Source organism: Xiphias gladius, chromosome 14 (genome assembly GCF_016859285.1).
Source record: "Xiphias gladius isolate SHS-SW01 ecotype Sanya breed wild chromosome 14, ASM1685928v1, whole genome shotgun sequence".
Taxonomy (NCBI): Eukaryota; Metazoa; Chordata; class Actinopteri; order Istiophoriformes; family Xiphiidae; genus Xiphias; species Xiphias gladius.
The window spans coordinates 10,399,047-10,422,778 of record NC_053413.1 but is presented as its reverse complement, the minus strand read 5'-3'; the positions used below and the strand labels follow the sequence as shown (position 1 = coordinate 10,422,778).

The window sequence follows — 23,732 nt, the reverse complement described above, 5'->3', positions numbered from 1 at the left end:
TAGAGACATTGTTGCTCTTTTTACAATCTCACCTGACTTCCTAAAGCCTTTCTCGCAGAAAGCCTTCACAGATTAAAATACATTTCCAGCCAAAAGAAAGATATGACAGTAACGTTACATAACTTTGTAACACACAATTGATGTACCTTGTGTTTAGAGTGCATGGAGGAGTTAGAAATCACCTGGAAGAAAACATGAAGGGTTTTAGTCCTACTGAGACTGTGGTGGTGGTGGTAAAAAAATAACTTAAGGAAATTATCGTGGTGAAACTTTTTTTTTTTTTTTTTCACCTAACAAAGAAAGCGTTTCACCTGTTTACACAGATGACAAAAACTTTAGGATCTTTAGAAAAATGATCCTGACAAAACCTATTTCTTCACATGTTCTGGAGTCATAAACACAGGAGAGAAAACAGCTCGGATCAGCAGAATTTTTTTTTCCCTCACTAGCCTTCAGGGCTTCTGTAATGTTATAGACAATCCTTAAATTTGATTTTTGTCCTAGGATGCCACAAAAAAAGTAAAACTGATGGAAAAGCACATTCACACAAGATATAACAAGGTCAAATTACCTTTTTTTTTTTTTTTTTTAACAAAAATTAAATCAGTGCCGCCCCCTTAGAAACCTTTAGTCTTGCCCAATGTGACGCTGATAAGGCCCATCTTTGCTTAGAATAACAATTTGACTTCTGACACCTTCACTTGGTTCTGATGCCATTTTTCACACTATCACAATGCTCCTTAGCAAGCAATGGTCGATCTATATATCTATATATATATATCTATATATCTATATCTATCTATCTATATATATATATATATATATAATGTGTATATGTATATAAGCCTTTTCACAATGTAAATGACAGTCACTTTGTGACTTTGTTTTAGCCTTTATTAGAAAATCCCACGTACAATGAGGCAGACTGTACAGTTTTGAGTGGTATAAATTAACACAGCTGAAACAGAGACATCATTCACACTCACATTCATACAATACAGACGGAATTCAAACACCCTTAAATTAAAGCCTTTTCATACCACAGTAACAATCACTTCATATAAGCTGTTATGGCAGCAGTGACAAGAGTAAACAACATAGTGACAGTTCCCTCTTTAGAAGATAAGATTCAGACACACAGAATATTAAATATCTGCTATTTAAATTTAAAACTGTAGATCCATGTACACAACAACCAATATGATGCCGTGAGTCAATATTTGAGCCCTTTAAAATGCCCATCCTCACCGTTGTCTAGTCTACACCATAGCTGCCATGAAAATAACTCATTTTAACACTTAACTGCATGCTTGTGAACCATGGAGTAAAACCTGCCTTGCACGGACATTTATGTTAAAGTCTACAAAGCATTTAACTGGCGTTGATGGGAGAGAAAAAAAAAAAATTCCCCCCAGATTTACCAGATCTCTGTTGTCTTCTTCAGGAAATGTTTTCACACAAGGATACAAACTTGTCTCCAATCTATTTAAATGATGCCGTGTACCACACTTTTCTATATCTGAACCACATCCTGAGGTCAAGCAGCTTTATGATGCCGACGTGAGGCTCCTGGGTCTGTCGCAGTCCTATTTACAGGTCTTCGAACAGTGGGTGCTGCAGTGCCTGAGCAGCCGTGATCCTGGTGGCAGGGTTCAGGTCCAGCAGCCGGTCCAGCAAGTTGTAGGCTTCATCGGGGACTCTGTCCCAGCCCTGTTCATCGTCCTCCACCTTGCAGTCTACCTCCGAGGTTTGTTTAGCGAGGCGAGTGGAGGTTGCTTTGCTGCCTGAATGCTCCTGATGGTTTGGGAGACTAGAGGAGAGAGGAAAAGGAGTTTCACCCGCTCCGTCTTTATGTTGTTTCAATGTGCCCTCAGTGGGACGAAGTGTAGGCGTATCATCTTGGATTTTTTGACGGTGGCTGGCAGTGGAGTCTCTGCTGGCTCCAGGGAGTGGTGTGACTTCATCATCTGGCGAGAGTCTTGGTCCTCTCAGCGTCTCACACAGTGTTCTAAGATCCTGCCGAGGTAGCTCCCGACTGCACACCACCGCCTTACCTGAACATGAATTCAAACCAAAAACAAGTTTACAATCTACACGGGGCCTTACATACGTCACAGTGCAGCATATTCTGTTTTTCGACACTGTTGACTTAACTACGGTGATAACTGGTTTGACTGGCCTCCGCATCGCAATATAGAAGTGGAGGCCTCTGTTACTGAAGTTAAAAAATATTAATACACACCAAATGACTTAGCAGCCTGGATGGTCTCTCTAGAGCCTCGTATGGTCATGATCTGAGTGAGAGCGATCAGGTCATCACTGGCTTTGAAGAACGGGTAACGACCACTGAGCAGCGAGAGCAGGATCACACCAGCTGACCACACGTCTATGGCTACAATGCAGGATGATACGACAGGGAAGGGTGCAACAATGAAAATTAGTGGGAGAGTTAGAGAAGGTGAAGAAATGCCTGCTCCCCTGTGAGGAAAAAATAAATTCCCCCAAGTACTAAAAGACACATATAAAAACATCTTCAATCTCTAGCCGCAGTAGTAGTAAAGGAGTATGAGTGGGGGCATGAGAGATGAATGAATGGTATGGGCTGTGTGTGTTACTAATCGAGTATTTCAATAATGGTTTGGGACACCGACCTGTCCCCTGGTTGGGACACTTTGTGAGGACTTCTGGTGCTCTGAAGCCCGGGGTTCCAGCCCTGGGTGCCACCTGCTGCTTCCTTCAGTCATAAAACAGGGACATTAAAGAGGCGTTTGTTCAGAACACAGACAACACAAATCAAATATCAAGTACTTCAGGCAAAGAATTTGGATTTGTAGTGTTTTACAGTGAGTGGCTTGTGACAAGAATTTTATCTTATAGATACCTGGTGGTTCCTATACAGGTGACAATAAAATTTGAACTCTAATTCTGATGAGAGCACAGATGCTACAGATGTTCCGTTAATTCAAATTGCTGACTAAAATACGACCAATGGCGAGTAGGAGGGGTGGTTCAGTGTTTTTTAATTTTTTTCTTTTTCTTACCTGGACATGCAGATATTGCAGACACGCTCGGTCAGGTAGCAGTTACAGGTGAGGCCCTGCTGTACAGTTCTTTGAGGTTTCTGACTGCTGCTCTGGGTCCTGACAGGCAGGGGCCCCCGGCTGGCTGAGGAATACCTTCGGTTGGCTGGGTCCTCTGTTCTTACGGGCTTTACCAGCTAAACAAAGACAGGGGTGAAAAATGAGATTTTATGAAAAGGAAAAATACATGACTAAACTGAGGGAAGGAAAACAAAATAAATAAATAAATAAACCTGTAAAACCCTGTAAATGTTTATTTTTACGGCAAATGAAAAGGACTCTTTCAATAGGTGCAAAACTTTCATTAATTTGTATATTAACAGTTTGGGGACTAACTTTGTCTGCAATACATATCACTCCATTACTGTAAGTACTGGAGTTATGTGTGGTTGAGATAATTCCTCAAACAAGCTGATGTCAATAAACATATAACCACATTGACATGTTTTTATACCTTTTGTAAAACCTTTTTCTTGGCTAAATGACTACAGACATATATAAATATATGTATATATATTTATTTTTTAAATGCATGTCAGATAAATGTTTAATGAGTACTGGCATCTTAGGTGTGATCACTCCACTCCCATGACCTATTTTTGAAAAGGACAAGACTGAAACTCCTTCTTCCAAGACCTTACATTCCACCATGCTTACTTCTGTCTTAATGACAGCTTGTTTGGTGGTGGAGGGAGCGGGTGTGCAGCTGTTCAGGTTCTTCTCTCCAAACACAGGCCGTGGCACTTTGCGTACTCCTGTCAAATCCTAGAGAAAACAAACATGGATGGCAGAATTTAGCTAAAACCAATACATTAGTGCAAAAAACATCCAGGAAATCCTTAGCCCAGTACCCTTCTATTACACTAACAAACTGTGAAATTCTTGTCAAAGAGAAGACTCAGAAAGACCGGCAAATATCGACTTAGTGCACCTTTGTGTGCTTTGTGCGAGATGTGGAGGTGGTGACGTTGGTGGTGGTGACAAAACGTGCTTTTTTAACTAGTGCTTTCCGAGAGGCTGGGGAAGATGTGGTGGTGCTGGTAGTAGTGGAAGAGAAGGAGGAAGGTGGCAAGGCCGTGGATTGCCGTGGAGGCAGAGGTAGTGAGGTTGAGGCTGCGGTGGTGGGGGTGGTTTTGGGATGAAGTCTAGGTGGTGCTTTGCTCTCCTGTGTTGTGTCTTGTTTGCCTGTGGACCCTCCACCTTTTTGCGATGACCTCTGCCTCACCACCTTCAGCAGCTCGATCTGGGTGTCCGCTGTACCCTGAGCCAGGCCGAAGTCCACCAGAGCATACCTACAAACACAAATACACATTTTAAACAGGGATACTAATAAACGCTTCATGTGATATATGCCCATTCTGCATTTCCAGAGTTGAAATAAGCTGATCCTGGAACCCTCACCCGTTCCATCACACACCCCAACTACTCAAGGAAGTCAAAATTTCCCCTATCAATGGACGAAATGCCAAACGTGTTGCTAAAATCGTGTCTTTCACATGTCCAGTCATCAGCACTCGGAATTATACAGAGAGGTGCAACTACTCACATTTTGCTGTTCCTGTTGTAGAGGAAATTGTTTGGTTTTATGTCTCGGTGAATGATACCAAACTGGTGAATGTGACTCAGGGCTGTCAACAGGTGGTAGATGTACAGACGGACCTCCTCAAAGGTTAGTGAGCCAATGATGTCCTGATAAATACATTGTAATTAGATCAAAAGTTTTTCAATTACATGCCAGCAGACATAACAATAAGTACTATATCAAGACAACTACTACCTGATTAATGTTTTTGGGGATACCTTACTGATTGTGTCCATGCGAGAATCAGTATGTCACTGCAGAAGCAGTAGCCACTGGCTTGACAGAAACTAATTTGTGACGATGTACCTACCACAATAGCTTGATGCTCCATATAGGGCATGACAATCACCACGTGGTCCTCCTTCCTGAAGCAGTATGTCACCCCCATCACATTCTCTCTGCCTCTGAAAAAAGAAAAAAGACGCATTGGTCGCTTCCAAAAATCATAACAAAAAACACTGATCAAACATAAATGCACATCCATATATTCAAACGAGTGTGCTTTTTGCTGCATCTGTCTTGCCAAACCAGCCATCAGCGTATTGACGTTTGTAGGTTCAGCTGAATCTTGCGACGCTAGACAAATGAGGAACCCACACGTCGATTTGCTACGGCATAAAAATAACTTTTAAGGAAAGAGAATGAATTTGTGAGCCCACAGCTAGTACATATACTGTATGTCAGCATTGGAACATGTCTCATGTATGTATTAAAATCTCTAAACCTCTAACTCCAGTACATACAGTAGGTCTTTGAGGGTTTTAATCAGCCAAACATTACAAAACCCAGGAACATCTGCAGAAAGGAACATTTACCTGGCAGAATTATAGGAAAACTGAAAAAATTGAACTCCCATGAAACTCCTTTTGAACTAATTGTCAAAAGGTTAATTATAAAACATGTTATCTGTATAACAATTTTCTAATGCTTATTTCTAAACAATAAAGTATAAAAACTAAAACAGTAAAACATATGATGTGATCAGGAGTGATCAAGACTAGATTAAAATGTGAACAGCAGCGTGAACAAAACTTGCAACAAAGTCTATAAATGTATTTTAATGCCCTGATTATGAATTTCACGAATCTGAACTAGCTGTTCAGTTCTTCAAAAAGGCCGTCTGACAGTCTAGGGGCATAGACTTGTATATCACTTTATAAAAAGCTTACTTGGACTCACCCTGCCACAGTGAGACACTGAAGCTCAGCAGCAATGCGTGTAGGATGGCTGGTTGGGATGAGGTGCTTCAGGGCAAACATCTCTCTCCTCCCATCCTGCATCTGAGCCTCACCCAGGTACACTGAGCTGAACGTACCTGATGCAAAGACACACATGCCATGAGCACAGCACCTCTTCTGCTCCAATGTGGTGAACGAGTGACTAGTGTATTAATCGTAAACAAACAAGTTTCTTTTCAGCAGACAGTATATAAGCTCCAAAAGCTTATATAAAGCGGGGATTAAGTCATGCAGAGCATTTACCTTCTCCGATTTTGTCTATGATGCGGAAGACCTTAGCCAGCTGAGGAACAGCTTTATAGAGGTAATCAATGTCCATCTCCACATCTCCTGGAAGAAAACGCAAAAACATAATGCTGTCATACATGCGCAACACGTTTTTCAAATCCGATACCATATTTTTCTCACCCACTTCAAGCAAGGACAGTATGTGTTGGTGTACAGGTTGTAGTGAGCAAAAAGGTGCAAGCTTTACAGGGATGCCTTTGTTACAAACATTCCTTTAAGACAATGATGATTTTATTATATTCCTACTGTAGCATTTGTACAAGGGGCATACCCATATATTTTTAGTCAAACTGGATTAAAAAATTCAGCAAATATTGGCAGTACATATAATGTCACTGACTTACAAATGTTGCCTTTCAACCTGATAATAGACAAGATGTTAATATACGGGTGCAGCTGTACTCAAATGTTGATCGTATTTATTTATTTTTTTTTGTCTTTCACATCACAGTTAAGTCATAAAGCGTTCAACTCACTTGAGACTTTGCTTTTCCTATGACCTCTGTCAGATTTGATGCCTCCGTCTGTGCTGATGCCTTCAGCGCAGACAGGAGACAACTCCATCTGAAATGAAGGGGGAAACTTGTATAGTCTAGAAATGTCAATGACCAAAAAAAAAAACGGAAACATGTTCACGATTACCATACCTTCAGATTAGACTGCCACTGAATAACTAGCTTTAGGAAGTAACGTTAAGATGGAGAGTGTATGGATAACTGTATCCACCTCATTAAACGAGTCGTTACTGGCAAACTATTTGGTTAAACTGCCATATGGAAAAGAAGCACAGCAAATACCGATCTAACTAAGCGCTGTTTTACTGTCTGTCAAGCTAGCTAACTACAGTTTATGTAAAACAAACAGAAACTCACCGCTTTAGTTGGTCGTAAAGTACAATAGTTTTCAAAAGAGAATTTGATAAAAGCGCAATATAGTCACGAACTAATGCTTAATCGGTGAAGAGTTAAATATCTAAATCTGACCCCGTCTGCGGCTGAACAAATTATTTTGTTCAGACTGGAGCTTTTCCGCCAACAACAAACTCCGCGCTAAAAGTGACGCCAGACATCTCGCGTTACATCAGCACAAATCACGTGGTATCAAGCGATCGCCAACCTGGCACACGTTGCGCATTGAAGCGGTAGTATGTCCGCTACCCCGACAGCCGGGTAGCTCCAATAACAGAGCTGCAGACGCTAGTGTCTGTGGTCCACGGTCCGAGCATACCGCTGCGTGGACCTACACCTGAAGCTAAAGGGACGAGCTCTTGTAACATCCGGGACCGAATTCACAAAACATCCGTAGGCTAGAAGTCACTGAGAACTGCTCACAGTCAGTCAAGCAGCGCAGCATACTGGAAAAACACAACAGTCACGAGTTTCTATGGCGAGTGAGTTCAGAAGAATCAATTGTTTAATTCATTAATCAGTTAACCTAATTGTTCTAATTTAATCTGATTTAATTAATAATTTCAATTAAACTACATTTATATTTTTTGAATTCAATTATAATTGATTTACTGTTACCGTTTTAATTGATTTAATTACAATGTCATTTTAATTTTATGTCATTACATTTATTTTCATTTGTTTAATTTAATGTAGTGTTTTACTTTTTATTATACAATATTTTTAATTTAAATTGAATTTATACTTTGATTTATACTTTATACATTGATACATGATGAATATTTTACTTCAAATTCACTGACACAGTCACTGTGAATCCAGAAACATGATGCCGTCTACAGCAATGGGGTCAACCCATCCCTTCACTTAGCTCTCTTTGTATCTCAGTAATAGTTGCTCTCAGCAGCTTTGGGTAAAGCTCTTAAGAGGAAACTCTTTGCTGGTAAGATAAGACATGTGGCTGCTATGAAAAAAGTATATACAATAACTTCAAGTATGAACCTCTGATTTACTTACACCCCTAAAACACTAACTAAACTAACTAGCTTCTAATTAAACAAAACAAGCTGATTAACATGTTGAGAATTAACCAAGACTGCACTGTGTCATCCAGACTTTATTAAGTAAATAAATATATTAATACATTACATTAGTAACAATGAGAACAAACATTAGAAACAATTTGTTTCATTTACAATATGAATATATAATAACGTGACTTCAAAACAGTATATAACTCTTGGTGTAAAGCTCACAGGCTAAAGAAAGATGAACACAAACATAAAGAAAACACTTGCTAATGATATATTCATATCAGTTAGACAAGTACTACTCCTAAAATATACCATCAAATATCCCAAGGAAAGCTTCCTCCTCTTTGCTGTTGATGCTGAAGATGCAGAATGTTAAAAAAAGAGGGGAAGGAGATCTATTAATCAAGTGATAAAAAACACACATTAGTAAAAGTGTATTCCATTTAAGCTAGTTTCATTATTTATTAAAGAAAAATATTATTTAGTCAAAATACAAGCATGTTAATTATAGGTTACACTACCAGCTTGCGTTGGCTGGAACTCGCATTGTTGAGAAGAAGTCAAACCTTCTGGTTGCTGGGGGCACATGCATCTGTTTAGGGGCATTTCCTGGTGTTTTTACTGCGATCTCTTCACTGAGGATGCTTGACCTCTGCACAACGAGGAAGAGAGGCCAGCGTCACATGTGCCAAGTACCTTGGCCACTGACCATACTCCAGTTCAGATTTTACAATGGTTAAGCTGTTTTCAGGCACCTTTCACTAAGCTTAACCTTGGAGTCAGTAACCCCATTAGCTATTAATGAACTAACAGAATATCCCTGTCCACAGAGAGATAATCCCATCCGGAAAAGGGCTGCATTAACAGTACTCTTCCTCTCTCCCATGCTTTTTGTTGACATCTAAATGTATCCATACAGCTGAAGACAATGAAAGGAGTAAGATCCTCCAGATGTTTACATGGTTCAGCAGACTGGATAGTAACACTGCAACATATACATTATGTAAACCACGCAGTTTCACTGTGTTTCTCACAACCTCAGTATGAGACTTACTGGGTTATACAAATCAAAAACAAGTACACATGAATAACCATGTAAACAACAGTGTTTTCCATGTACGTAAATGTAGGCATTAATCAGCAAAAGTAGCACATGCACAGATCTCTGTACGCACATCACCTTTTTATTCCAGTCATTTGTGATTCTATTCTGTGGTCTGACTGTGACCAGTGAGGGTCCTGGTTTTCTGATTTCAGGACTTACATTTGGTGAAATCGACCTAAAACACAAAAATGTATAAAATGCTTGTACTGTTAACTACAGTATGAAACCTCAGTGGACAACTCTCTATTTTCTGAGAGGAGATTTGACATATATCACACATTACTTGATTACTCGAAACAGACAATTACACCTTAATTGGAGGTAATATGAGCGTAATTTTCTGGCCTTACCTCACAGGTGTCCTAGCAGTAGTTATGCAGGGTTTGACTTGTGAGGGACTGAGAAATAGTGGTACTGATGTGGCAGCAGAGCCTACACATAAAGTGTATGTATTGTTATCAAAATCATAACAATACTGGAGGCATAATGTAGTAATTTATACAAAGATGATTAAAACATGAGTGCATATGTGTTCCGAAGACATCTTAATAAGATGTATGACAAACTGAGAATCCACATACTGATCTTCCACCTCTATCTCCTGGATTAAATGAAACTTGGACTTCACTCTACCTGGCGTGTTGCACGCAATAGACTGCTGGATTTGAGGTTTAGCATCAGTTGTGCCTGAGGCAAATGATGTCTCGCTGGCATGCACCAAGTTCTCATCATCAAAGTCACCCCAGTTGTCCCATTCATTTCCGAGGTCAAAGCTGACTGCGGGGAACTGTGAGGATGAAGCAGTTTCCCAGTTAGTGCCCTGGTTCGTTACGGCAGTGGACCTCGCTGAGGGAGCGGAGTTGGTTGTATTCATTTGGTTTAGATGCTGTTCAGGGTTTTGACTCCAACCAATCGTTCCTGGGTTCATCCGCACTGAGGAACCTGAATACAGATGAATTTTTAGGAAAGCATGACTGCACCATCAAATGTTACTGCACTATGGGCTTTCTTGGATTCAGTCTGAACTGCATAATATCTCCAGAGTTTTATTTTTTTAAGACCACATTGGTGCTCTGCATGTTTTCCACCATTCACTCCTTGAATCACCAAGTCCTTCAAAGTTGTCAGTGGTGTAGATGATAGATTGATATATAATATTATCTCAAAGACTGCTTTAATTACATGAACAAACAGTGTTGAAACACATGCTTTTGTATTCTTCTGTCTCTTTGTATGGTGTATTGACTCGCATACTGTGGTGTGGACTGGACACCTTTGTCCTACAACCAGGATTGGTTGTATGTATTGTGGCAAAGAAAGTAATTAAAACTAAAACTGTGCTACAATGGTTGCTATTTCATACAGACATATACTATATCTGTGGATACATAAATATATCATCTTGCTCCTGAAAATTTCAAATAAGATTTTACACTGACTATCTTACCTTCCGGACAGCCACTCATTTCACTTCTTGTCAGTGTAATATCAACATCCTAAGAGTTGCTTGAGATAGGCAACCCTGGAATATTATTAACATTTCATCACCTTCAAATGCACTCTCTTTATTAGGACATTCATGTAGACTCTGGGCCCCAAAATTAAGTCTGTGGCCAAAGAATGACCTTTTTCATAGCTGCATATCCGTTTCACAATATCCGTGTTTGCTTGTTGTTTATCTCCTTGGTTTGTTCCTCTGAGAACATTGCTTAAAAATGCACTGTACTGTGTAAACATAAATGTAAACCTAAACCCGTATAATATGCACTGAAAAGTAACTGGCATTATTTACAGTATATGAGATTTGTGGTTAATGAGCTACAACCTGCAAACCACCAGTATGGTCTTTCTACTAATGAGTTTGAGTTAAGTTGTTTGACGATACTTTGATGGTGAGCACAAGAAGCAGCAGGGGTTTGGACATGCTCTTTTATCATCCTGTGCATGTCGACAGCGTAGTTGTTATTATCTGATAGGGAGAGAAAGAGAGAGAGAGAGAGAATGACAGAGAGACAGAGAAACACACAGTCGCAGAAGATATGATGAATAAACCCCGGAATAAATGAAGTTCAGAGTCATCTTCTTTATGCCACTTGCTTACAACTGTCAAAGTCGTCCAGATGTTCTATGTCTGTGAGTTGAGCGCAGTCTTCTCCTGTCAGATCCGCAGTCTCAATGTGAGGTCTCACTGAAGCTCCATAGTGATTTATCCCATACCTTCAAATCGAATCAAATGAATATAATTAACCATTAGGCCACCAGATTTCACACATTTTACTGTCACACTTTTCAATAATCTATCTTGGAGCAGTTGTTTAGGGACCCATTCAAAGTCTAAAATGTCAGTGTAACTGTGAATACCAGGAAACAGTAGGAAGCCTCTCTTGGGGCTTGTAACCAAACTCCTGCATTTTGGCAGACACAGACTCCTCACTCATTTTCATCTTAGGAAATACAACAGAAAATCAAACACACACTTATTCAGCATAGAAATATCAAAAGATGTTTTTATCTTTATGTGGAATTATAAGCAAATAAGAATTTCATTGTTAGTCACAAAGATTATGTTTGCCATCTCGTTTGGCACAGTAGTATAAAAACACACAACAGTGCACATCCAGCTTAGACATTTATAAGTACTGTATGATAACCTGTATGATACTGTATGATCTGGAGCTGTGGATAGAATGAGTGTAGAAACAAACATATCTAATCTGCATATTCTATATCTATAAACTAACACACATACATTTTAATAGTATTCTTGTATACTAATACTAAACATTATAATACCTGTACATGTATAATAATTATGTTATATCTTATATATATTGTGTTTTTGTGTGGTGTGCTGGTACATTTCTTATTTTTCTTATTATTGACATTTCTTTTAATCTTATCTTAAGCAGCGGTGACAAGGCAGTTAGTCATTAGTTTCCTCTGCAGATTCAACATGAAGTGTTTTGTGGAGTAGGATATCTTGCATAAGCACACTTTGTTTTCTGTTCCACTGTCATAAATTACATCTGTTGTCTTCCTCACCTTGAGCCGTTTGACAGGAGTCTGTGCCAGTGTGTCAAACCTGCTCCTCAGGTCTTTCAAATAGGAAGAGAAGCCGGATTCTTGATTTGCTGACCTCTTCCGTGCTACAGTTACACCTACTTTACCTTGAGGGACACACACACACACACACACACACACACACACACACACACACACACACACACATGCACGCACTATGATTGAGAGACTAGAGGAAGAAGACCTCTATAAACTTGAACCGCACACAAAGTAATGCACAGTTAGATACATGAATGGACAAGAAGAGAAACAGAATGAAAGATGTGTGATTGTACTCACAGCAGTCGTGGCCACAGAGATCTTTATTCTTGCAAAAGTGGTTGCACTTTCTTTTGTTGCCTAAACCTATTGCAAAGTTGTCACATTTTAATAGAGAAAAAAAAGTGTCAAATATCAATCTACCTTTAAAGAAATACTATATCCATATAAATAATTTCCTAATAATTTCATTATCAACAAAATCACAACAAAGCTACAGTGCAGTGCCTTGGTCTGTGGCAGATGTGGCATTTCCCCCCTGAGGTGTAGCCTGATATGTAGACTGTGGTTTCAGTGCCAAGTGTCGTGGTCTCTGTCCAGTAGGATCACACTGTACATTGCAAGGATTATCAGTACCAAACTTCCTGGCTCCAGAGTAGTACACGTTGAACTTTTGCTGGATGTCGAAGCCCACTATAAAAGAAGAGAAGGCAGTAAGTATTGTAAATTTACCTTAACTGCTTACATAACATTGGAAGGCAGTCTAAGAGTGCAGACAGGATGTGCAAAAACAAGATGCACATTATAGAAATGTAACAACTGCAAAATCTGTGGTTTGATTTGATGAATTTTAATGTCACAATTTTCTTTCAATACAGCAAAAATTATAAAGGCCCGAAAATTGGAATTGTTGTTACATTTTTAATTTATTATAATTTTCAACTTTTCAAAAACACAATAATTGAATAATTGTCTCATTTAGCTTGACACATTTAGACTCGTTTCTCAGTGATATACATATAACAAAAGTAGGACTTTAAAACATAATGAAAACTGTTTGACGATAGCTATCTCAGCTAGCTACCGGACTGTAGTGCATAAGAAATGTTGAACAAAAGGCATGATGAATCATTCAGTTTATCAATAAAATAACCTTGAACTGAACAACACGCCACATTCTTACTCCCCTTAATAACATTTCCATTGTTTACTACCTTACCATATTCTGAGCTGATGAGATTGACACTGATCTCCTCTCCTTTCGAGGCCTTCGGCACCTCAATCTTCTTCGACCAGCTACCACACTTCAACAGCACTAAGTCCCTTAAAAACAAAGATGGCGGATGCCTGCTGAAAATCAGTTTACTTTAAATTCTTAAAACAAGTTGTGTCTTTTTTTTTTTTTTACTTAATGGTGAACGATCTGTGTTTTGATTTAGAGACAGATTTATAGTAAAGAGAGGGTAAGAGCAAGAAAGTAAAGTTTGTTAGGAGCCTGGGACGGACATATTTTTTTCTCACGTGAGTTTCTGTAGGAAGACCACATTGTTGTCAGAGTCTCCGATGACCAGAGAGACAAAGTGGTGGTCTGGAGCTGTTCTCCTAGACAGCAGCTTTGCTTGGTTTTTTATGTTCACCTTCACCACAATCTCCGCTGCAGCACAGCTATACCTTGGAAGCTACAAAATACAGCAACAACTTAAAAGAAAGACAATGAAGAACAACAGAACTATCCAGTGAATCATCACCGCTTAAAAGTCTGACCAACAAAAAGAGAAAAGCTCTGTTATATGATGTAATATAATGTACTTGTCCCTTTGATAATAATATTCTGCAGCGCCTTTTACCTGCTCCAAAGTAACTTCATACGTTGGGAGGTGTATGACAGATTCTCTTATTTGGTTGCCAAATGGTGGATGTCTGTTGAGAATCTGAATGACAGAAATTAAGTTATAACAAAGCACAAATACTTTATACAACAATTACCTGAAAATTTTGTTCAAATAATGGTTAAATCAAATGCTTTAGATTGTCAGAAGGTGTTTTCTTTTTAGATATTAGACAGACTGACCAGCTCAAGCTCTCTGGCATTGGCTTCCTCTATTTTGCCAAAAGTGGTGAGTCCAGCATTCACCATGGCAGTTGACAGAGTCTGGCCTGAAACGCACAGCGTGTTATTATCAAATGTTTAGAAATTGCATGTTCATTTCATTGAAAGAATATTTGGTTTATTAATGAATTCATCATGTAACAACTGTGGCATATATATTTTTTTGTCTGAAATTTGCCAGTATGTGTCTAACAACAACTAAAACTATATTTATTACTGTATGTACATTGATTAGATAAAAGGCTATAATATGCTATGTGTACCATATTGACATAGCAAAGTACCCACCTATCTTCTCCAGCTGTTTGGAAACATAGGGCGAGTTCTCCCAAAGCTTTGACCTGAAGCACTTAGCCAGGATCAGCGAGTTGAGCAGAGCAGAGAAACCAATCTTGGACCGCTGACTCAGAAACTCTGACAGACCTGATTAAGATCAAATTGCAATCACAGTTTTAAAAATTATAGTCAGAGAATATACTTTGTTTATTTGTTGTCCCTGAATTACACAACATACATTTGCTGATACGCATCCCATTCCTGAAGATCCTTGCTGTGTCCTGTGTAAGTCCAAACTCTTGAACTGAGATGGAACCTAGCTGAGCCTGAATCAAGCTATTGAAAGGCAATCAATTAACGCATGATACTGTATGTACAGTGGAATACTATGGGAAATCCATAAGTGCATTTATAGAAAAAAAAAAAAATCATAAACCAGTATTTCTTTTTTTTTCAACACTGATTTTGATTTTCCACAGGGAAAGCACAGAATGAATAAACCTACCAGTTAACTTTCATCTCACTGGTTTTGATCTTTCCCTCAATGGGAAACCTGGAAAAACCCATACAAATCTAATTTATTGTGGCTTTTGTCTACCTCCATCACTATGTCTTTCCCATCTGAAAGTTAAATGATGAAGATGGTGGACAAGGACTCAGCAGACAGAAGTTGTGATTCTGTATATGCAACTGTCAATCCTACAAATGTTTCTGACCTGATGGTGATCCTGTTCTTGTCCCTGTTCAAAGTGTTCAAGGACCTCTTCTCATTCATTCTCAACTGAATGTAGCTGAACTCTCTGCTCTTCGAGATCAGCTCGATCTGTACGTACAAGTATTTTTGATCTGAATACTATGTTTAATAAACAGCACGCAGATCATTAAAATCTTTTCCTTTTGCAGGAATCCAGTATAACACCACTAAATGTTGCTATATTTGCATTTTAAACAAATACATTAGTATTGTACATTCTTATCCGGAAATGTACCAGGTCAGACAGGTTCTCCGTTCCAGCCACTTTGCAGAACTGTTTCATGGTATCAAAGGCAACACAGTACCTAGCCATCACCCTGCCGGCCTCTGTGAAAAACAAAATTAAACAACTTATGATCAACTTTTATTTCCAGAAAATGACGGTCAGTTTAAAAAGAAGTGCATAGTTAAAGCTGTCATCCATATCATCCATACCACGGATCATAAGTTAAAAAATAAATTAAAGAGGAGTACATTAAACAGTTTGCCAACTATTTAAAACATTTTTCCCTCTACCTGTTGGTTTTATGTTGATATCTTCATCCATGTCGATCAGACCAATGGAGGACAGTGAGTTGAGGTTCTTCAGACACAGTTCTAAAGAGAAGACGGGAAATAGTAGTCACCTTAAACTACAATAGGAGGGTCGTGTTATTAGTGTGCACAATTTACCCAGTTACAGACAGAAGCATAGCTTGCATACTTAGCGGCTTCAGTATAGTGGTTTAAATTATTCAACTAAATAATTAGTTAGTCAGTTAATTAATTAATTAATTTGAAAAAGTGTCCTCCTAATAGCAACACGCTACTTTAGTGACCTCAAAGACTTCAGATAGAGCAAAAACAATTGTGGCCCACCTTGTAATTTTGCTTCGATTCCATATCTGTCTATGTTGGCAGAGAAACCTGATATGGGAGACGAGGCAGACTGCACTAACTGATTTTAGGTACAGTAATGACAAAGAAGGTGGACACTAATTCTGACATTTTATGTGTATTTGTGCTATGAGCTCTGACCATAGTGTGTTGGGTTCTTGAGGGCTCTGATGTAGAGGAAGGTGGAGCGTATCCAGTCCAGAGCCATGTTGACATCACTGATGGTTTGGAGAGCAATCTCAGCATTCAGGTGCTCCACCAGGTGACTGTGTAAGCTGGAAATAAGGTATACTGTTCATGTACTACTGTATGATCTTGCTCTTCTACATATTCATATGTGAGAGAGAAAAATAGAAAGACCAAAGACCAGAGAGGAGTAAACACCTCATGAGACAGCTACTATCATACCTGCTCTCAATGATTTCCATCCCATTCATAAGTTTCATATACTTGTCTCTGGTTTGAATCTTGGTCATGATAACTGCAGTCGCTGATGTGTCAAACTACAAAAAGAAAGGCAAATTTAGTGATTTAACAATTAAGCAAATTTTGTATGTTTTGAAGCCCAAATATTAGCCTGAATAATGGTTAAAAGAAATAGTTCCATAGAGATCAATCAAGAATTCCATTATTGTTCTGCCACTACCTGTGGTCTTCCAGCTCGGCCAATCATCTGCAGCAGGTCAGCCTCGCTGTACTCTTCACAGGAGCCAGCAACATATTGCATAGTGGACTTGATCACAACCAGATGAGCTGGCAGGTTCACCCCCATGGCCAGAGTCCTTGTGGTAACTACGATACAAGAAATAAGACCACAAACACAAATTCAGTGCCCAAAAAATTTAATAAATACCTGATTTTAAATCATATCAGCAAGTGGTTAATGTTTCTGATTGTTTTGCACAAGTGTGTGGTTCCTGGTATACCTTTGATTATAGACACATCAATAAGTCAGCATATGATCAATTGTAGTGGATATCAGCTTTAAAAGCAATATTGGTGTTTATAGAATATGATCTCTATTGTTGATATGGAAATGCTTTTTTATGATCTTTATTGTGTCTCATAATGAAATTGTCAAATTAGAAACAGAATAAAAGTTTCACGGTCTCATTTATTACTTATGATGATGGCTTGAAAAATATGCACATTGCTATTAGTTTAAAAAACATACCAGTACAGGTCATTTTAATACGTACCTCCTGCATATTATATTACCTTAATGGTAATATAATAACAGGCTTTTACATAAATTTTTGACATTTTTGTGGTTACAAAACTTTGGCAGAGGCCTCGCATTATATCTCAACACAATATGGCTGAAATACTTTATGTTGTAACCTGAGACACTTGTCTTTCCTGTTTATGCCTGCAGCATCACAAGAAAATAAAATCACAAGATCATGTTGCATACTTATATAGTCTCGTATCCATTTACAGTACAGGATACGTCTGTGTTAGTGACAAAGTCTCACAGAGGACAGGCAGGTCTCCCAGAGTGAAGGCCTCTTCTATAAACTTCCTATCTGACAAATCAACTCCTGCATGGTGGTATCCAACCCCTAACCTCACCAAATCTGGATCACAAACACAATACAAGGTTACAGTATACAGTTGTTAGAGCCACACTCAAATGAACATGTGCTTTCTTACTGGGTCTGGACTGAAACAGGTTTCAAAGTCTGTAGCTTGTGAGATCTTACCATTTAGGTTTCACATGGGGTTTGGAGGCTGCCCAAAAGACTCACCTCTCAGTTTCAAATCCAGAATAGAGTTTGCATATTTTATCAACCTAAACAGGATTGGAAAAAGCAACAAATAAAGTCACGAAGATCAAGTTATTAGATCTGGCAAATTAACCAAGATGAACGATGACAAAATGTTCTGATGAATAGTTGCATATGTATGAACATGTAAGTATGGATAAGGAAGAAACATACCTTTGCTTGTGCTCAATGCTCATGATGAATCGAGCATCCTTGGCCAGAACTGCAGCTGACTGCTGGGCTCCTTTCCTGGTAGAGCAAAACTACAGAAAAACATGACTATGGGACCAAAAAGTAATCTAAAAAGGACGACAAACACGCTCCCAAAAAAGAACACACAGTTCACCCCAGTTTCCCTACACACCACTAGAGCAGGCTTCTGGTCAGAGTAAGTCTGTATGATGTTGGCCATCTTGTAGTTGAGTGACAGGTCAAACTTAAACTCTGTTTGGTTTGGGTTACAAGGGAATCCCAGCACCACCTTCCTCAGCTTCACTGGACGATGGCTCTCATCCATATCCAGATATGTGGCTGGACCGCTCTCATTAGACAGCCAGTCTGCTATCTAATAACAGGCAGACAGTTCAAGAATCAGCCACAGGCCAATGATTTATACTAGCAATACAATGCAGACATATACAGGAGAAAGTGCTGGTTTATTCTCTTTATCAGTCACTTACATCAGAGATGTTGGGTATGGTGGCTGAGACAGCCACAAACCTCATAGAGAGGCCTGCGTCTGGATTCTGTGCTGCTCTGTAAGTGTGTACTGCTTTCATCCTGCTCACAACCACTTCCAAGGTGGCACCACGGGTTGTATCTTTCACCACATGCACCTGGAACATGTGATGTTTCATCTCACAATTGTCTTCAGAAACATTTAAGAGGTTCCACGGGGAAGTTGGTACGCAGATTAAAAAAAGTTAACCGATCCTTTATCATTGTATTCTGTAATTAACATAAGCGAGTGCATCACTAGAAGAACTAGACAGGTCATATATACTCTCATAATTCAAAGGCCCGGATCATGATGTGTTATAACTCTTTAATAGCTAACTTCAAGTGAAATAAAGTGCTGAGGGTCGATGTTATTGATGTGCCGTCATGCAATGTGGCGTAATAAAACACAGCGTGAACAGAAGATCTTCTGGCACATGAGTGCACAGTGAGCATCCACTGACTGAGAATCCACTGACACACTGACCTCATCAATAAGGAAGAGCTTGACTAGCTGCAGCAGACAGTTATCCTTCCATTTTCTTGTCATGCTGTCCCATTTTTCCTGAAAGAATGATAAATACAACATTAAGTATTCAGTTAAAACTTCACATCAAATTTTTTTATCTTTGGCTCTGATCTTTCCACTTCCTCAAACTTTGATGAATTTGTTCAGCTGAAATGCTGTGAAGTGCCACACACAGGCGTGGTCAGGATGATGTGGGAGTCCTGAATCTCAAAGAAGTCATCAATTTCTGTATCGCCTGTAAGCTCCTTACAGCTCAGCCCCAGAGGACCAAACTTCTTCTTCCAGCTCTCAAGGCACTGACTGCACAGAGCTTTGACGGGGGCCACTGGCAAGAACAAACAATAAAACTTTTTAAAAGACTGAATCAACAATAAAAACACAGGTTATGATTCAGATGAGCAAGTCAGAAGAAAAATGTTTAAAGCTCCAGTGTGTGATTATAGTCAGGTGTATTGTGTCAAAACAATGCTTCCTTAGATGGTTTTGTTTCAATTTAGTTGTTTAAATTTTGTTTAATTTCAGATTTATTGAATTAATTCACTCCCTCAAGCTGTTGATACAAAGAGTAAACAGTATGTAGCAGCAATATACAAGCTTTGTTTACAGTGGCAAGGAGTATAAATCATCAAATTTATATTATAATAGTTTCAGGACGTTTTCTAAACTTCCAGAGTAGGAATCTTTTTCCCCAATATTGAGACTGGAAAATACAACTTTTCAAATGCAATGCCATATATTCTGTATATTTAAAGAATTATTTTAGGACAACTCTCCTCACATTGAGGCTTGAGAGGTATTTCAACAAGTTATACAGAATGATACTGTATGCTCACAATAGACAGCTTTGACGTCTCTCCAGGGCTCTGACGTCTCCATTAGAAGGCGGATGATGGCCAGCTCAAACAGGACTGTTTTGCCAGATCCAGTAGGAGCACATAACACAAAGTTCTTACCTGTGTAAAGAACCTGTGAACAAACCAAACATAAATACACTCCAGGAGACACTCCCTCTTGTTACAACACAGGTTGTAACAAGACTAGGAAAATTATCGTGTTATTCATAATCCTCAGTATTCTGTTTATAAAGGCTTTCAAATAATGCTTACGTCATCTAGCGCTTTGGACTGAACGTAGTTGAAAAATGGGAACTCATTGAATACGGATCTGAACTTAGATGCTGTGTTAGAATGATTCAGGGAATCAAACCACATCAGTTGTAAAATTACATTCCAAGGATACTAGCACAGTTCAAGTCCTATCTAACACTTGTAAATTGTATGAACTTACACACCAACAAAAAGGATACGGATTTCAGAAACAGGTCGCAGAACTTCAGACCCAGAAGAACCTAAAATGCGTACAATTCAAATATAGTCACACTTGCATTTTCAGTCACACTCTCCCATTTTATGTTATGAAACTTTTTGCATTTTTTCGGGTATAACATTAAGGGATTGTGTTTTCTGGTAAAATAAAACTTCAAAGATGACTGCAGACTACAAGACTTCTGCTTTTACTGCCTACTGTTTCTACTGTTCGTCTATGCACCACCTAATGACCAGTATGTTTCATTACACTAGAGCGGTCAATGAGGAGAACTCACCTCATTTCACCTCATCATACCCTAACACATTGTGGCAGCTGCTGCCACAGCTAGGCATGGGCATACTCATTAGCTGAAACACTTTACAGAAGCTATATGAGCGGTATTTGGTAAACCAGTCATAGACTGTGAGCACAGCGCCTGTCTGTGTCAATGCAGTGCAGCACCTTGTATGCAGAGTGGCTGAGGCGTCATGGGCGGAACGAAGGCTCTCTTTGTGCCCTTGTCCGGCATCTCTGCATGTGTCTGCGGGGGTCGGCCACTCGCTGCAGATGAGCCCAGAGGAGGGGGTGAAAAGGGAGGCTCTGGGGGGGAAGGAGGAGCTGCCTGGCTAACTGTCGCCCTTGGCGGCTGAAGAGGAGGAGGCACTGTCGCCATGGTAACCTGACTGAGAAAAGTTTGAGGTCTGGATGCTGTCTGGCTGCTGCTGCCGCTGCTACTGAGGACACCTTTGTTTGACGAATCACCTCCACCGTTCAACACCTTGAACAAGCTGGTGTGGGAAGGAGGAGAGGATATGGAGTGATTAAGGAATTGAATGAGGTAAAAGGTAGAATGAAAGAGGAAAACCTACTGTTGCTGCAGAGGTTAGAGGCTTATTTGAAGAAGGCCAGGCATTCTGGCCTCTGGTAGCAAGACTAACATGGGGGATTGTTTAGTATCTTTTCATGTTCTTTTTGAGAATTGTCCACTGATGTAAAATTCAAGCCCCTTTCATGATTCACTGTAGTTCCATTTTAACTAACGGTATCATGGATTCCAACAGTTTCAGGGACTAAAGAGAGAATCATCACCACATTACATTTTCGGAAAGGAAAAAAATGGAAACAAGGCTTTACAACATTAATCCTGCTAATTTAATCATTTTTTAAATCATGTTGAGTATCCAACTCTAATCAAAGAAATCCTTGTTTACCTGATTTTTATGCCCTTAAAATTTTACCATTTTGTACTTAAAGCCACATATCGATATTAGGCAGCGAAATGCTTTAAGCTCACAAAACCAGACCTCAATTGTAGATTTCTTCTCAACTTTCTTTTCATTATGAACTAGATGGAGTCTCTCTGAAAACAATGTACACACATTCTTTAATTCACAATCATGTAAATGTCTTCTTGACACTTGCCTTCTCCATAGAGGTGGGCTTTTGCTGCAGCCCAGAGACAAACACCTCCTGCTGATGGCCGCATGACCAGAGGCCTGCGGGATTTCATCTCCACCTCTGCCACTCTGACAGGCATCCTTAGAGTAATCCCTGAACCCTTCACCTCCCCAGAGGCCATCACATCTGCTGATGTTCATGCCACCCTGTGTCTCCTCAATCTCTTTCTCGTCATTGTTAAAACTGTAATAACTGTCAATTGTTGATAAGACTGTCGGGGCAGCTGATACTTTAAAAGGAGGGATGAACTTCTTGGGTTTCTGTGAGAAACCTGTGAGTAATACAGAAAAGGGAGTTTCATCAAATCCAGTTGTTGGTAGCTGTAATTTGGTGGTTTCTATGGGTGTGACATTTAAAATGATTGATGATGATTTGCTAAAATGAAAATAATTTAAAGCAGGAAATTTACCATTCCAGTTATACTACAGATTACAAGAATATATCATAAGATCCAGATCCCAGTTTGTTTACGCAAGTCAAGGAAAATTGGGAAAGCTCTCTAGCATGTTCAAGCCTTCGTGTCAGTGAGTCACAAAGTTAAATTTAGTAGGGCTTCAGTAGGCCAGATACTGAGCAGTTTACTCAAGTCAAGTGAAAAGGAATTCACCCTAATCCAGAGCACAACATACTGTATAGAGCAGAGAGTGACTCTGCCTCCTTCTGCGTATCCTGAGTGGCTGGAATCTGTGAAAGAGATGGAGGCACTTCCAGATGCCGAGGACTGGCCTCCTCGTGCAGTGGCTCTCTGTCATATACAACCCAGAGGGAAAATGCTGATAAGCTGCTCAGAGAGGAAGAAGAGAGAGGGATGATGTGGGGTACTCCTTTGTACTCACACTTGGTGGAAAACAGGTTTCTCAAAAAACAGATTGTCCAGGGTCAAGGAGCAGTCACTGGAATCCAACATCTCATCAGATCTTGTACGCATGCGCACCTTTGAATGCACAGCGGGGTGATGGATCTGTCTTAAAGAAAAAAAAAAATACTTATATGGATGCAAACACTAACCGGCAAATATATTTCTATAGCTACTGTCTGTATTTACAAAAATCAAGCCTCCTAATGCTTGTAGCTAGTTACATCTTCGTGAATTGCAATTTGAGGGATTAAAGTGAAAATCAATTCTACATTACATTCTTGGACACAAAAAATGGAAATATATGGCTTTTATATAGTTACATGGTTAGCAATAATCCTGCCGATTTTGTGTATTAAGCATTTTAATACACAAAACATATGACAGAACTGAATATTTTCCAAATAATCCATCTGCTGAACAAAGCTATATGAAAAACGTTTTCTCCCAGGTAAGAGTCTCCTAGTGTAATACATAATTATCTAGCTATATTCCGGGCTGAAACAATGGCGTGAACCAGGCTTTGCTAGCTTTAGCTGCATAGCTATACAGTGAACAGCCAGCTAACAACATTCAAAAACTAATCGTTACCAGTTAGCATTAGCTACATAGTTTCAGCAAGCAAGTAAGTTTTTAAAGTTATCTGTACTGTTTTCTCATTGTGTACCTACCTGTAATAATGAATAAATTTACACCATATATATTAAGACTGGGTTTACTCAGGTCAGAGTTTAACCCTTGACCCCACTACATCTGATATTTTAGTTAGGGTCTCTTTACCATATTA

At 39.3% G+C, this 23,732-nt stretch overlaps 2 protein-coding genes across 6 annotated transcripts; both read right to left on the bottom strand.

Annotated features, from left to right (window-relative positions):
• Window positions 1–1,066: 1,066 nt before the first annotated feature.
• cdc7 (cell division cycle 7 homolog (S. cerevisiae)) lies at window positions 1,067–7,394 on the bottom strand. 5 transcript variants are annotated; one of them, XM_040144502.1, is made up of 12 exons: window positions 7,305–7,394; window positions 6,665–6,752; window positions 6,144–6,230; window positions 5,842–5,977; window positions 4,973–5,066; window positions 4,627–4,769; window positions 4,012–4,372; window positions 3,738–3,845; window positions 3,042–3,217; window positions 2,652–2,734; window positions 2,243–2,392; window positions 1,067–2,054 (listed from the first exon to the last, which is right to left on the bottom strand). In XM_040144502.1, the coding sequence occupies exons 1-12, from the start codon at window positions 7,320–7,322 to the stop codon at window positions 1,591–1,593; spliced, it is 1,908 nt and encodes a 635-aa protein (XP_040000436.1). In that variant the 5' UTR covers window positions 7,323–7,394; the 3' UTR covers window positions 1,067–1,590. The 5 variants fall into 5 exon arrangements, with proteins under 5 accessions (XP_040000436.1, XP_040000441.1, XP_040000442.1 ...); XM_040144507.1 differs by having other exon boundaries at window positions 4,306–4,372; XM_040144508.1 differs by having other exon boundaries at window positions 4,309–4,372.
• Window positions 7,395–8,326: 932 nt separating this feature from the next.
• On the bottom strand, window positions 8,327–23,681 carry hfm1 (helicase for meiosis 1). The gene is made up of 40 exons (XM_040144501.1): window positions 23,617–23,681; window positions 22,926–23,054; window positions 22,719–22,834; window positions 22,054–22,360; window positions 21,094–21,419; window positions 20,630–20,671; window positions 20,430–20,500; window positions 20,157–20,289; window positions 19,497–19,648; window positions 19,282–19,359; window positions 18,758–18,913; window positions 18,442–18,642; window positions 18,252–18,340; window positions 18,060–18,103; window positions 17,787–17,888; window positions 16,958–17,103; window positions 16,720–16,814; window positions 16,453–16,586; window positions 16,294–16,341; window positions 15,952–16,032; window positions 15,671–15,762; window positions 15,398–15,504; window positions 15,187–15,234; window positions 14,920–15,017; window positions 14,694–14,828; window positions 14,367–14,452; window positions 14,143–14,226; window positions 13,817–13,974; window positions 13,515–13,618; window positions 12,803–12,988; window positions 12,596–12,661; window positions 12,278–12,402; window positions 11,597–11,679; window positions 11,337–11,452; window positions 11,121–11,204; window positions 9,869–10,177; window positions 9,586–9,667; window positions 9,311–9,410; window positions 8,652–8,782; window positions 8,327–8,486 (listed from the first exon to the last, which is right to left on the bottom strand). The coding sequence occupies exons 2-40, from the start codon at window positions 23,015–23,017 to the stop codon at window positions 8,432–8,434; spliced, it is 4,662 nt and encodes a 1,553-aa protein (XP_040000435.1). The 5' UTR covers window positions 23,018–23,054; window positions 23,617–23,681; the 3' UTR covers window positions 8,327–8,431.
• Between the last annotated feature and the right edge of the window lie 51 nt (window positions 23,682–23,732).

Coding starts and splice junctions, on each gene's coding strand:
- cdc7 (XM_040144502.1), bottom strand. Junction 4,373..4,626: donor TACAACAGGAACAGCAAAAT/GTGAGTAGTTGC, acceptor TTGTGTTTGTAG/GTATGCTCTGGTGGACTTCG. Junction 3,846..4,011: donor CTCGCACAAAGCACACAAAG/GTGCACTAAGTC, acceptor TGTTTTCTCTAG/GATTTGACAGGAGTACGCAA.
- hfm1 (XM_040144501.1), bottom strand. CDS start 23,017: ATGCGTACAAGATCTGATGAGATGTTGGATTCCAGTGACTGCTCCTTG. Junction 21,420..22,053: donor AGCCCACCTCTATGGAGAAG/GCAAGTGTCAAG, acceptor TTCCCACACCAG/CTTGTTCAAGGTGTTGAACG. Junction 9,668..9,868: donor TATTGCGTGCAACACGCCAG/GTAGAGTGAAGT, acceptor CTTTATGTGTAG/GCTCTGCTGCCACATCAGTA.